At 39.1% G+C, this 15,462-nt stretch overlaps 1 protein-coding gene across 12 annotated transcripts; it reads right to left on the bottom strand.

Moving 5' to 3' along the window:
• Positions 1 to 7: 7 nt before the first annotated feature.
• sh3bgr (SH3 domain binding glutamate-rich protein) lies at positions 8 to 13,891 on the bottom strand. Of its 12 annotated transcripts, none has more exons than XM_079678448.1 (10): positions 13,428 to 13,891; positions 11,302 to 11,487; positions 10,773 to 10,853; positions 9,506 to 9,589; positions 7,850 to 8,044; positions 7,276 to 7,317; positions 6,068 to 6,094; positions 4,620 to 4,646; positions 1,982 to 2,043; positions 8 to 657 (listed from the first exon to the last, which is right to left on the bottom strand). In XM_079678448.1, the coding sequence occupies exons 1-9, from the start codon at positions 13,470 to 13,472 to the stop codon at positions 2,026 to 2,028; spliced, it is 705 nt and encodes a 234-aa protein (XP_079534574.1). In that variant the 5' UTR covers positions 13,473 to 13,891; the 3' UTR covers positions 8 to 657; positions 1,982 to 2,025. The 12 variants fall into 12 exon arrangements, with proteins under 12 accessions (XP_079534574.1, XP_079534578.1, XP_079534579.1 ...); XM_079678452.1 differs by having other exon boundaries at positions 7,276 to 7,314; XM_079678453.1 differs by having other exon boundaries at positions 7,276 to 7,314; positions 7,865 to 8,044; positions 13,428 to 13,889.
• Positions 13,892 to 15,462: the final 1,571 nt, after the last annotated feature.

Here is a 15,462-nt window from a genome sequence, read left to right as displayed (position 1 = left end):
AAAATGGTCGTTTTTACCAGTTTACTTTATTGCATTTTCCATTGCATGCAAGTCTTAGTCACATGGTTCACTCCTTATTCAACAAAGTGCATTGATTAGACAGCAGTATTGGCAGACGTAGCTATAGTGGTGGTGCAGTATGTGCGTATTTTTCCTCATGTTGCCTTTAGGAAGTCTTGAATTTGTACATTCACTTGATCGAAGGATCCACGACATTGGTAAAACTACTGATAAAAGATCAGAACACACTAGAGCGTGAGTTTCAATCTGAATTGGGGCAAAACCATCTAAGCTATGCCAACAAAAATGTGTAAAGGCCACTTCTTCTCGGTTAGAAAACTAGAATTTCTACAAGAAAAGCATGAGAAATACGTTTGATTTGTACCAAAATAACTGAATAGCATTTTACAAAAGCTACTCGACACCACTTGGCTACTCTGTGCATTTTCATTACAGTACGTCTCTAAAAGGCAAAATATAAAAATTAAGTCAACATTGCAGTCAAAAGAAAACGAGATATGCGTGTCAGGACTTTAGCTTTTGACTTGGCGCCTTCAAACACATGGCCATCAGTTTCCAGTGGGGTCCTTGGGGACGGGTGGAGGGGGGTCAAGCGTCAAAGGGTCAGGGAGAGACGTAACGGGAGGCTCCTTCAGGCTGAAAAAAAGAAAAAAAGAAAAGAGGTCACATATTTCCCAGTTGAGGCAGCCGCCACCACCGCTGAGCCTGTGCCACCCAACGTGCTCCGGAGGCACATGAGGCTCACTTAGCAGCTTCCTCTAACGCTGCGTGACAGGGGCTCGCAAGGTCTGGAGGAAGCTACCAAGTGAGGGAGAAGACGAGCATTTATTCAAAGCTCACTCTGTGGATCTTAATGCATAGTGTCATATACAGGCTTCTGGAGTAATGGATTACCGGTACATCTAAAGGGATAGTCTGGATACAAGATAAAGGAGACTGATTTCCCTTACAGTTGCTTAAAAAAGAGATGTGATCAGATTACCGTTACACATCTTAAAATTGTGGATTATTAGCAATTTTACAATGTTAATAAAATAAATAAAAGAGCGTTTAGTGTTTGCTGTCTTCTTTGTAAACTGTTCTGTTCTGTAGGCTAATATTTTATATTTGAAGTGTGAATCTATACGACTACTGACTGAATCTGCTTCATGGTTTTCACTTTCTTTGGTTCATTAGTTCTTTTTTTTTTTATTCTGTAGTGTTGGAGCGCTAGCCAATAGAAGCAAGAGTGTTCCATAGTGATGTCACTATGTTCCGGAAGTAAACAAAGGAGTCCAATGGAGGTGTTTTAGGCATATATAAACACTACATAACACACTACAGGAGAGGGAAAACACCAAAAAGCAGAATAGGGCCTCTTAAAAGTAGGTTAGGTTACTGATTACATTTTGTTTACAGGTAACTAGTCATTAAAGCAGAATAGGTTATCAAAGTTACCCTCCTACCCAGCACATCCTTTGAAGATTAGGATTATTAAAACCGCCTCAGAGGAACCAAAAGAAAATGGAGGATATTTGTACGTTTGTTGGCCTCACAGATGGTCTCTAGTATTCTGTTTGCAGATGCAGATCCATTAGTGAAGGGTCCCTTTGAAATCCACTGCTGCATTATTTTATTTCCTCAGACTAAAAACCTCAGAGTGCATGAAAACAAACCAAAGGTAAAGCGAGGGTAGCGTTTGAGATTTATGCATCTTGTATAAAGGCAAGAACATTACATTGATATGAATGCAGCTTCAAAGGCACAGTATACAATGTAGATAAAGCAGAGAGGTTGTGTATTATTATTCAGAAGGTCACAGAGGCACAAAAACAGTTTAATTAATCTGGTTACATAAATGCCAAATATAAAAATGGAACTACTCATGTTGTGGTGGTGTTTACTGCAGATTCACATGATGTGTTACTGCCCTCCAGTGGTAGAGAAAACACAGAATCGAAGGAAGAGTGTAGATTTGTACCTGGATATTAACATTTTAACATCGATGACGCCCCCTGGTGTCAACTACTCAGCCTCTTCCTCCTGTACAAAATAAATAATGATAAATCAACAACAAATTACATGGAAACAATGAATATCTGTGTGTTTTGAGTTGGTTCCAGTTGCTATGTGATTTTGGCACTAGGTTGCAAAAAAAAAAAATCAGCCTCATTGTCTCCATGACCCTGGATCCACTGGGCGGACTTAAAGCTTAGTGGATTTAGGAAAAAAAGATTACTGTTAGATCTGCTTAGTTTGTTGCACAAATAAAACCATGATTCCTCAGACAGATGGTATAAAAAAGCAAAGCCGCGTTCCTCTGTTTATTAAAAAACAACCGTCTGTGTCCAGAGGTGGAAGAAGAAGTTTGATTGTTTACTTGAGTAAAATTATAAAAGTAGTGGCATTACTTTATACTTAAAGTACCAACATTTCAGAAAAATATAAAGTAAATACTTTATTATCAGCTAAATGCACTTAAAGTATCAAATACTTTTTAATAGACCTTTCCCAGTATTACATTATGGTTCTTTTGATATCCTGTTTTTATACATGTAAGAGCATTTTCTTACTGTAGTTTGTCAATTTGAAGCAAATTCAGTTGCTTCAGTTACAGTTCATTTTGTGTCGCAGAACAAAAATGTTAAAATCTCTTCTGCTTGCGTTTCCACAAACAACCAAAAACACATCCAGAAAACCATTGACTTCCACACCAGGGGACAGGAAGTGGTAAAATGCTGACTCATTGTTTTTGGACTCATTACTGCGCCACTCTGTACTACCTGTGTTTCAAGTTTTCTTCCTTGGCCACGTTTAAAAATAAAAAAAGGAGAGAAGAAGTAGTAGAAGTAGTTCTAGAACTAGAAGGAGGTTGTTTGAAGTCAACAGGAGGGTGAGAGGACTTCACATGTTAGTGTTTATAGCGACGGGGGGGTTAACAATGTAGAAGAAGAAACCTGAGAGAGGTGCGGTGTCAACAACAGCGGGGGAATTAATGAAAGTAATGACCTCAAGTGTTCTGTTTATCCTGAGGTGACACAGGAGTGGTGCTTAAAGTGCCTTATACATCAGGTCAGTGTGATGACTGAAGTATCTTGAAGTAAACAACATCCAATCCTACTACTTTAAATAGTGAGGGCCGAACACTGTCAGCAGATTTGGGGAGTAATGGATGACATTGATTTTCTAGAACCCATTACCTTGACAAAAACATTTCGGAGCAATTTATTTAGCAATTAGACCTATCAACATTTACTCAAGGACTGTACTTAAGTACAATGTTAAGGACAGACTCAGATTATTAGCTTATACAAAATATAAACCGACTAATACATTTAGATTAATTATAGGTTCAGATATCCAGCAGCAGTATATAAAGTAATTAAAAGTAGCTCCACCTTTACAAACTGGGATCAACTCATTAATGCATTAATAATCACGATCCAGTCCTTTCATATTATTCTGAAATAAGTACTTACTGTATGGTAAGTATATTTAGATGCTAATATTTATGTACTTTTACTTAAGTAAGATTTTGAATGCAGGACTTTAACCAAAGTATTGTAAAAGTTGGTATAGGTACTTTGACTTTTTCCATCACTGGGCATACTAACAGGTTATTGAACTGGGGGATAGCACCCTGGGGACATCGATACACTCCCATCTGATGTAACTGTATGTTTTTCCTCCAAGTCTTTCTTAATATCAAGAAATACTTAATCTCTTTCATCTTCTATAGAACGTGTCACATGCACTTATTTCATAGTTCTCTTGGTAAAAACACACAAAAGACTACTTAAAAAAAACAGAAGAATACGTGTGCCCCTGTCGGGTCAGTGCGGAAGAGGATTAGGGTGACGTGCATTAATTTATAACTAACCAGAATTCAGCTTTCCTCTCAAAACTCAAGTTTTGTGACAGAATTCTACTTTTTTCTCAGAAATCGAGTTCTCAGAATCAGATTTTTTTTTACATTTCAACTTTTTCTAAAAATTCTGACTTTATTTCAGATTTCAACTTTTTTCTCAGAATTTGATTTTTTCCTAAGAAATCGAATTTTTGCTCAGAATCCAAAACAAATTCCATTTCGAGTTATTTCTCAAAATTCTGACTATATTTTGGATGTCATCTTTTTTTTCTCTGAATTTGACTTTTTCACAGAAATCTGACTTTTCCTCACATTTCAACTTATTTTCTCAGAATTCAACTTTTTTTTGTTGATATGAAGCCCTAATCGTCTTCCGTAGGTCAGAGTGTCCCCTCCGTGCAACATAACCAAACATGTCAACATTATGCTTGAGTGCTCATAGGCAGAGTTAGACAACAACAACAAATCTGTGCACCTGCTCCAAGACATCACAACAAAAAAATGTGCTGGCAGACCGAGAAAAAATGTCAACAACACTGAAGTAACAAACAAATGTCTCATGGTGCCATATTTGAAGTAACGCTCAACAGTGAAATTTAGAGCTGAGTCACAATCCCATAATGTGCTCTGGAATGCATCACTCACAATTTGTCCTTGGAAGGAGACAGTCAAAATGTTTGTATGCAATTAGATCATGCATACAAATCTTCAAAAGGTTTACAAAACGCAAATCATGGTTGGTCAAATATACCTCTTGTACTTCAGCTTCTTCTTCTTCCTATAGAGGATCAAAGCACGTGGGACTTAGTGAGTTCAACAAATAAGGAGAGAAGATAAACGAAATAATGGTCTGTATATCGACCGACATGTTTTTGGATTCTACACTAAATCCACCAAGTGTTGTCGTATGTGTCATGCTGCACATCAGGCATCTACACATGGATACATAATGGTCCATGCAGCACACAGAGGAAGACAAAAGAAGGAGAGTGGGAAAGACACCACAAACTACCTCAGTGGCTTGTTCGTCTTGCTCCTGAAAAAGAGGTTGGACAAAATAGATGGGAAAGATAGAGAGGAAAGAAGACAAAGCAAAGCAGGGAAGCATTCAGAAGATCAGGCAGCGGCTGGAATGTCTCAGAAAAGCAGATGTCTTTTTTTGTAAATCCTAGGATCTAGTGAAGTCTGAACCGAGGGAGATAGCCCAGAGTTTAAGGGGCCCTACATATTAGTATTTTGTTCCACTACTGTGACATGTTTATTATAGTTCTCATACTGCCTGTGCTGCAGCAGGCTATGATTGGTTAGCTGCCTGGCTCTCTTGTGATTGGTCAACCGCTTAGTGATGTCCCGCCCCTTAGCCTATCACGTTCAATGTGCTGAAGCGCTAGCCAATAGAATCAAAATATATTTTTTTATATTTAATTTCTCTTGTATTTATTCACTTCGCATTTGATACAATCCAAAATTAATCGGGTTGAATCACTTTTATATTTTGATACTTAAACTACATTTTTGTACAGGTTACTAGTAATTGTAACGCTTATATCTTTAAAGTAACCCTCCCAACCCTGTTTGCAGGCAACTGCATTGGTTGGCTTCAGAAGTAGCATGTACAATGTTATATTGTCCACTAAGCACACACTGCTTCTTATAAAATGTATTTCAGTGAAGAAAATGTGATAACTAAAGAATTGTATATCAATATTCTCTCATCAGGATGCTGTTTAGCGAGATTTCAGTGACTGCGTGGGTCAAACAGATTGTTTAAAGAAAGGGAAGTGGAAATTGCATTCTTGTGTGATGTGCTTGTTTGAATGCAAACAGGGATGCAGAAGAGCGTCCACCCTTGGGAACATACTGTAATTTAATTGCACACATACTAGAATCGGACTTTGTGACGTTATTCAGTATATTACATAATTACGTCTTTAGAATAGCTTCTTGACAAGCACTGGTGGTCATACTTTAATCATCACTGCATATGTGAGTGGATAAAGACAATACACACTTGAGGCAGCAAGCACATCCTCTCAATATGGCCAACAGTGTTGTCTTTGTACTTTATTTGACTCTTTGTTAGGTCTACTGTGTACTAGTGTGAAATACATATGTGAAGGAATGTTTGAGGGGGATGGCAAAGGAAGCAAGAAAAGGAAACAGAGAGGGGTAGGTAAAGAAAACAACGCATAAATCTACCTCAAGCTGTAGTAGCTCTTCTTCCTCCTAGAAATGAAGAACAGATAGCAGGTCAGCTAGTATTGGGAGCAAAAGAGCACCACTGGCATGCAAAACAAAAGGTCTTCTGATTAAAAATGGAAATGGAAACTATATGGGGATAGTTGTCAGGAAGCAGCTACAGAAACTGGGAAGAAATGAGGAAGAGGATGTTAGGAGTAGAGGGATGAAGAGATGAAGTGAGTTTAAAGATGAATGAGAACAGCAGACCACTCCAAGCAGAGCAGCCTTCCCTGATCTCCATCAAACCCACACTGATGAAGACTACACGGAGGCGGTCACCGACGCAATGTTACCTCTGATTGCAAATCGTCTTCCTCCTGGAGGGAGCAAACCCAGAGATGGAACAAAAAAAGGGCAAAGAATAGGGTTAAAAAACGTGGTAAGGTGCGTGCATGAGGAACAAGACTGCTGTGAAGACCAGCAGAGGGACGTCTGAAACCGATGTGAAGTGAGTCAGGTGGTTTCAATGGACTGGAACACAAACTGAAGAAACGTGCCATTAATGACATGCATCAACAGGAAGTGGAAGGTGGAGACTGTGTCTGAAACATCCCTCACTCCCTTAAACCTTCCCTGCATCCCTTCATCCCCTCTCTCCCTATCCCCTCGATCGCTCCCAAGCACCCTTCATCCCCTTGTCCCTTCATGTTGCGAGTGAATAATGTCACTTCCAAAATGTTTCATTTTTTAAAAATACTTTTCTCATGTAAGGCTGCTGAATTAGTTTGACGGTCATGACATGCATCCCCACCTCAAGAGTGGCTGGAGAGGAAAAGATTCGTTTTTAGAAGCTACAAAGTTCAAGTACTTGAAGGGATGCAGATATAAGAAAAATACCCCACTGACGTTGAACAGATAACATTAGAAGTTAAGCATTGCAAGTACAGTGCAAAGTTATTCGAGTCACTTCTGAAAATGGCTAATCGTCTTCTGTCCAACACACTGGGTATTAGGGGTTAGCATTGTGGCTAACTCACAACATTATTAGGAAAAAAGTACTGTGAGTTAAAACCACAAATTCTACTTTGCAATACCACACAGCTTTCATGTAAGCATTTTAAAAGAATCATTTGACAGTTAATAGAAGAACAAGTCTATGTTGGTTAGCATTATTCCAAATATGTTCAGATCACTGGCAAGCAGATGTAAGTGTTTGATAAACCTACCTGTTCTTCTTCTTCCTCCTCCTCCTCCTCTGCAGGGGCCTGCTAACATAAGAGAAAACAGTATTAGAGACTGTGAATCGTTAATACATTACACAATCTGTATATTCATACGGAAACACAACAGCATCCACAGATCAGCCTTATTGAACCAAACAGAGTGGGACACCCTTTAAACAGGACATTTAGAATTCATTGGATATGCAGTGAAATGCGGGATGGAAGACAAGAGGTAACATCAGCTAGATAAAATCACACGTGGAGGGAAATAAAAGAAATGCAATGAAGAGGTTACATGTCCAATGGTGAGGGATACACAGGGAACAGGACATTTGTATTTAGGAAATAACTGAATCCAGAGGGATGACTTGACGGGAAAATGCAGTACGAAGACGACAGACACTCAAAACAGGAGACAAACCCTTAAATGGAAGAGAAGGAAACATTAAAAAGGGAGGTTGAAGGTGCTTAAGGAAGGAAAGAGAGCATTCCAGGAATGATGGGAAGGAGAAGACATTCAACTCAAAAAACATTCAAGGGGAAATGGTGGGTTGGATTGAAGCTGAGAGGCAATTACTGTTTCTTCCGTGACCTCGTCTGTTTCTTGCACCGCCTCCTCTTCCTGCTCCGCCTCCTCTACCATGTCCTCGTCTTCCTCCATGGCTTCATCCTCTTCTGCTAGCTCCTCCTCCTTCTTCTCACCTTCCTCCTCATCAGCTGCCTGCTCCTCATCTGAGTGTGAATTCCCATTTCGCTCCTCCACTGGAACCTCCTTATTGTGAGGTAAAACATATAATGTAATAATTAAAGAAATATTATTGGCATGGTTGTTCAGGTACTGCTTTTACAGCACAAAGAGGGAAGGTTTAAAAACATCAACGATGGGTGTTAGGCAATCCTAGGGAGGGAAATGAAGGAGGGGAAGAAGTAGCAGCAGTTAAGAAGGTGGAGATGAGTGAATACTTTCTTTAGGAAAATCAAAGGTTGGAATGATGCATTGTGAATGAAAGACACACTTTTTTGTGACAGGTGAGAATCAGGCATGCTTAACAACATCCTCCCTTCATTCTGTCAAAGAGATAATGCAGGGTATATGCAGGAATCCTGATGTCAAATTTAATACTTTTTAAGACCTTTTTTAAGACCCTTTCCATACATTTTAAGACCTCATCGCCACTTTGAGTTTTAACCGGTTACCTTGGCGACACACTTTACCTTACATTGACTATATACAGTATCGATTGTCCTTCCTCCTTATCTTCCAACCATTTGGACGCAAACTTGCATTTCCCCATAACGATGTTGCTTAGCAACCGGCGTAAACGGACCTTCGCGCGCTATCAAGCAGTGAGCGTGCGATGTCATATTCAGCTGATGTCAAACCCAACGGGATGCCATAAATAAACTACACAGAATCACACTACACACCTACGCAATGATTACATTCAGGCAGACTGTAGAATACAACCTCTTTGGACAATGCATTAGCAGGCTTAATTTTCGCTAAATTGATTGATCAACTTTTAATAGTTTTTAAGACCCCGCGGACACCCTGTAATGGGGCTGAAGGGCATATTTAGTTATCTTTGGATGGTTTTTGTTACCAGTCTTTGTGCTAAGCTAACTGACTAGTATGCTAGCTATAGTATTTACTCTTGCTGGAAAGGAAAGACAACTTAAATGAACTCAGCTTGTTCATGCAGCACTGCGTTAGACCCTGTACGATATCAAAAAAGGCAGATCACAGGTTCAACTAAGCAGAAATATTCAGTTGTGTTTTATGCTATTTGCGTGCAAAAACACCAGTTACTTTAAATGACAAAAGAAAATCATGCTTATGAGGAATCCTGGACATGCAGAAAGGGAATGAAGTATATTTTCAAAGTTGGGCTAAAGTGCGTGTCATCTGTAGTGAGGTAAACCAGCAGGGATTTTCTTTTTGGAGGGAAATTGTTAGGAAGTCACTGGAATCAAGAAGTATAAAAACACACAACAAATGTATGCATCGAATAAAACCAAAATAATGAACAACAGTGTTATAATGACAACTCTGTATGTTGTGTTATTGGGAAAAGTGTCACTCATGCAAAACACAAAAAGGTTAGTCAGAGTGACGACAGAGTGGAGGAATGAGGAGTCAATGTTCAAGTCGAGTTACTCTGAATGAAGAGGAAAGATAATACAGGGAGTAGAAACACAGAATGCTGGGGGAATAAAGAAACGACGGCATTACTATTGAGTCATCAACGTTCCCGTTCTCTGCATTAGTCTCCTCAGCATGGGTCCCGTTCTGCACAATGCCGGCCTGATCTGCTTCCTGTGTTAATAAAACAGTCACGTTTAACATGTGTGCGTCATACAGAGGGAGGGCTTGAAATGACAGTTTAGATCCCGAGCCGATATTTGTTCAACTCCCATTAGAGTGGTGCAGGAATGAGTCCTAATACCCGGAGATGACTTGGGATTTTCCCACTTTTGGTTCCCTCGTCTGGAAGCAATGGTTTTCTAAATGTGTGTTTGGTTGTTAGCTTAAAATAAGGTATTTGGGTATAACACAACCAGAAGAGATTTTAATAGTTTGTCCTACAACATGGAATATGTCAGTAAATAGTAAATACCCCACTTGTGGTTTTTTTAAAACACAGGTTGCTAACAAGTGACTAAATGAGACGACTAAACCTCATCACATCCAACATTAGCCGCTTTTAGCTTAGCGGTGGTGAAGTGAAGTCATGTGACCGTGCTGTAGTTCCTTTATAGTCTAATGTTAGCTTTTACTTTAAAAAAAATCATAAAGTGGTGTTAATTTGTGGAGATTAACGTGCTGAACAAAACGTATAAGTATCATAAACGATTGTTTGTCACAGAGATTATTGTGATCCAAAATCCAATGGGAAAATCCCAATGGCTTTCTATTGAGGAAACCAGGGAGATGCTAAGTGTCGGGTCGGACTACAGAAATGTGTCATCGCTGCACCACTCTATATTGTCACATTTAAATTGTTTATTTGAACTAAAAGGCTCCGTCTAGTATCGATTTCAACGTCTTAAAGGTTACAAAAGAGAGCATGATGATATGAGTAAAGCGGATTTGGGGAGAGCCTATTCATTGTACCATTTCAGAAGCCCAGTCATGTCTATGGGCATGTCTGTTATCTTTTTTTTATATTTTAAGCCCATTGCAGGGAGTTAAAGTTGCTTAATACTCTGATGATTGCTTGAACAATTAATTATTTTGATGGCACAGTTTTATTGATTTTATTGAATTTTGGCCAAAGTATTTAAACTCCTAAAGACGTATCTTTACAAACTGACTCGCATGCACAGACGTTTTTCAGGAAGCCAATGTATTAGCTCTTTGATTAACGACATAATATACAGTTGATGCTGTCCCAATATCGTAGATTCACAGCTTGGCTTGAAGGGGAAGGAAATACAATTATTTTGTTTACAAGTCAGTTTCGTTTTGTCCACAGTAGAAAACAGAAAACATTTCCAACCTTTGAGCCGGGGGGAGGGGGAAGCCCCAGGAAGGCAAACACAGCGTTGTCTTCCTTGGCATCGAAGAACGTCTCATAGTCCTGCAAGAAAAAAAGTGACATAATTATGTAACGCTCACGCTTCTGGCTACAACACATTGTACATGACAGGGGCGACACATCTCTAAGCTGTCGACCAATCACAACAGAGCTGACCGGCTAACCAATCAGGCTCTGGTTTCAGACAGAGGGTGAAAATGAGAAAAATAAAGAGCGTTCTGAACATTAAAGCAGGGGAACATGTCACAGTAGAGACACACAACAAATATGGACCTAAAAAACAAAAGAGCATAATCGGGCCGATTTAATTTGATCTTTTCTTACGAACTAATCATGTGCACTTGCAGGTTTGTACAGTGGAATGGTGGCATATAATGTAAATTCTGTATTTTAACTAGAAAAGAGTCCCTCGATAATGGCCCTTTACTATTCTCAGGGGTCAAACACTGGTTAATAAAGGCCGGTGTTTGCAATGAGGGTGTGTACTCACCCCGCAGTATCCCTCCTCATTGAAGATCTGGGGGGGCAGGGGGATGCCGTTGGAGGGCTTCTTCTCCTGCGGGACGTTCTGCCTCATCCACATGCGGTTCTCCTCGCTGCAGGCGATGTCCAGCTGAGCGTACTCCACTTTAAGAGCCTCCAGGAATCCCACCACATCCTGCTGCTTCTTCTTGATCTGGGAGGCAAACACATACACAACTAAACTTCAAGAAAAAATGTAAAGATTGCACAGAAAGAAAAAGACTAAAGTAGTTATCTTTTAAAAATAAGAAAATTGGGATCTTCTTGTGTTTCTTGTGAGCATCGTTAAAATATGACGCTTCCCATGGTCCCCTGTCCCACCGAACATAAACAAGGCCTCAAACAATTAGTGTATTAACCAAAAAGGTATTACTTATATGATTGATAAGTCGTGAAAGTAGTTTATCAAGCATATCTGCCAAGTACATCACTGCAGATTGGACATTTTGTAGGAAATAAAAATAAAGACGTACATTTGGACTCTTATATATAAATAATGATTGTCTGTTTTTCTCTATTTTTTTACATATTAGTCTTAAAATTAAAATGCGAAAACCATCAGATTCCTCAATAATAACCACTTATTTCTTGTGCAACTTCTTGTTTAAATGCTGCTGTGATGAAAACATGTCCTCACAGCGCCTCACACTCAGGGACCTCCCACTGCTTTTGGACATATTTATTACATCTGTTTTAATATTAAATACAACTAGTGGTGGAGGGTAAGCAGTACATTTACGCAGGTACCTGTACTTTCTTGAGTATTTAATGCTACTTTTTACTTTTACTCCACTACATTTATTGAAAAGCTTTAGCGACTTTTCAGATGTTGCTTTAACATGCACTTGATATACTTTGAAAAATGCTGAATGATGCTGATACTTGTGTACATTACTTAAGTGACATTTTAAATTAAACGTTTACTTGTAACAAAGTACTTTTACAATAACGTATTGCTACTTTTACTTAAGTAAGACATCTAAGAACTTCTTCCACCTCTGATAACAACTTTATGTAACGTTTACAAGGCTAAACCCTGCACATTAACAGTAAATATATTAATGTCATATTTTAAAAAGAAATATCTGTTCTTTGCCTCACACTTGAAACAACTGTTATCAATGTGAATATACTGCAACCTCATGAAACTTGTTTTTATTTATTTCACATAAATACTGTCAGTCCAGCACAACCTTCCGAATATTTTTGCACATGTGTATACAAAGCTACCCCTTTTAATATCTGCACAGCTTTCAACTTTCTCGTAACAATAATGCACATTTTATTTTTACTTCTTTGAGTGTTTTGTTATATTATACTTATCTATATTTCATGTAAAGGTTTATCTATATTTTACAATAGTTTGTTTTTATTTCAATGTATCTTCTTTAACTGTGTTCATGTATGCACCATATACACAAAGGAATTCCTCTTATGTGTGAACCTACTTGGCAATAAACCTGATTCTGATGTGCAATGACAATAAAGTTTATAATCTAATCAAATGAGGACCTTGCATCTGTGCCAGGATACTCTGCATGGAAGACAGCCAAAATTAGGACATGCTAAACAAAATCGACTCAGAGGATAACACCCAGCTCAATCAGCTGTAAGACAACACTGCGAGCTAACTGGGCCACCATGGCACCCCTGCTTCAAACTGCTTATTTAGCTTTGCCAAAAGTAGATCAAGAAGTTAAATTCACCCCCTCCCTGCATGCTGTGTTCATCACACATACCTCTTTTAAAACACTTTCTCCAAGGTAAATGAGTTGCCAAATAGTATGAAAAGGTTCTTTCTGAACTGGGTAAATTCCCACGCAACACCGGGTGGTGGCGTGAAGCGTTTCTATATCGGGGGACGTGAAGGGAGTTCTCGAAAGCTCCACATGTGAATCACATCGACTCGCTAATTACAATCCACAATTAAAACACTGCCAGGGTGGAACTCACCATCGTAAACATCCATATTACGCATGCAAAGTCAAAGGCATTCATTTCAAGGTTTCGCGCATTTAAAGGAAAGTCCTGATCGGTTTACACACAGGAAAGTTAATTTAAATGAGAAATGTGTCGTGTTGCAGGACTACTCACCGCAGTGGATCCCGACGAAGAGGCGAGGAAAACTTTGATAACCATCTTTGTTCAAATGTAGTTTGTGGAGTCGGGCTATATGCAACAAGTAGGCTCTTAAAGCAGGAGACGGGCCTCTATTATTAGAGCTCACCCAGGACACAGTACTAAGACACACACACCACACAAACACATACACTGCTGGGGGGCTATTTTGGTCTGCAGGCTCCATTAGTGCGGGATTGGCGGCCCCTAGGGGCGCAGCAGCACACACCGATTGGGCTGTGCAGCTGTCTGTCGGGGCAGGGCACGGAGGTTTTATTAGCTCCGGGCTCAGTGCATATATGGACAGAAATAGACCACTGACCAGCACTATAGGCTGTCAGGCTTTGGTTTCCTAACGCAGAACAGGACAGTTGAGTGGGAAAAACACTGCGTTAGCCTGCGTAGAATACTTTCTTTTATTTGCAAATTGTACACAACAAGAGCACCCCTTTTTGTTAGACTAGTTTACTAAACATTTGTGACCTCTGTGTAAGGTCTTCACCTTCAAAAATCACTGGGGCTGCTTAGATTGGCTTTTGTCTGCCTGTATTAAACAGTGTGTTACGTCTCAAAAAAGGGTCTAGGGGGAAATGGAGACACTAACACAACAACAATGAGAGACAGAATAAAAGTAAACTAGTGTTTTTATTCTTTATTAATAAAAAATGCCAACAAAGGTTCTTTAAGTGAGGGGGAAGAGGAGACAAAAGAAGATTATGCCAAATTAAAGACATAAATACAACAAAACAAGGCCTATCTTAATGTATTCCTTTGAAACAAAACAAATAAAAAGCTCTCACTATCTGATCTACTACTGTATGTTAAGAAAACCAATACAGGGGTGGCAACAATCTAATGACCTAGTCTGTCTAAATGTAATTGATGTGGTGAAATGCAGGTACCCAAAGATTACCTAAATCTTCAACCTGCTACCACACACACATTTAACAATAATCACAAACTGTAATAAAATTCACTAAGGAATTACCAAACCAACCAAGATTCACAGAAGAATCAACAAATATAAGAAAGTTAAGAGCGGCTCTGGAGTAAGCAGCAGGCCCAGGTCTGAGAAAGAGAAGACTTCCTGGATTGTTTCCTTTATGAGTGGATCTGGCTGTTGATAGGCTAGCTGAGGGTGAGGGGATCCAATCAGCAGTCAGTGTGAGGTGCACCAGAAGGTACTGATCAACTGTTGATTACCTGGAGTGAAGGAAGGTGGAGAAGAGAAAATATATAAAGACATGGTATTAACCACTATGATAGCATAGTTGTTCATATTTATAAAGTGTAATACTTATTATGAAAAAAAATTGAACAAAATAAAAGTATTCTATACTCATTCTGTGAGGACAAAACACATGAAATACATCTAGTAGCCAATGTAGACGGGAATGTGACGTCATAAACGTAAAGTCGACCATCTTTGGAGGATAGAGACCACAACCTATTAACTTAACCTGTACAGTTAGCGGAGTAGCTGCAACTTTTTCACTTTAAATGTTTTAATCATGGCCAGAAGGCACTGCTATAACGCTGGCTTTAACAGCCAATCCAATGACCAACAAAAAAAAAAAAAAAAAGGACCACAGGATTACATCTAATTATTTTAAACTAATAGGGAAACGAGGGAGACGTAGCAAACATTACCAATAGATGCTGAATGTGTTGGATGTCAGCCGTCTGACTGTTTACTGCGGAACTACAGTAACACAAACTAAAACAGGAAATATTGCAGTATATTTACATACTGGGAGATTACTTGTGCATGATACAACAACGTTTTGTTAGCACTCAGTTAGCATAGCATTAGCTTTCTTACCTCTCTCCGGATGCCTCTACAGTTGTCATTGAACCTGTAGATCTGAAGGTGCTAAATCCCCCATTTGTAACCTTCATTTGGGCCTCCTAATATTTAATATGTTTTAATACATTTAATTGGCAGACAGGTGTAGACATAACTCCAAACACCTGAGAGGACTGACATCAGTAACAGTGATAAGTCCGCTCT

Source organism: Notothenia rossii, assembly GCF_949606895.1.
Source record: "Notothenia rossii genome assembly, chromosome: 4".
NCBI classification, from domain to species: Eukaryota; Metazoa; Chordata; class Actinopteri; order Perciformes; family Nototheniidae; genus Notothenia; species Notothenia rossii.
The sequence above is the reverse complement of the archived record's forward strand: the minus strand, read 5'-3'. Positions and strand labels throughout refer to the sequence as shown.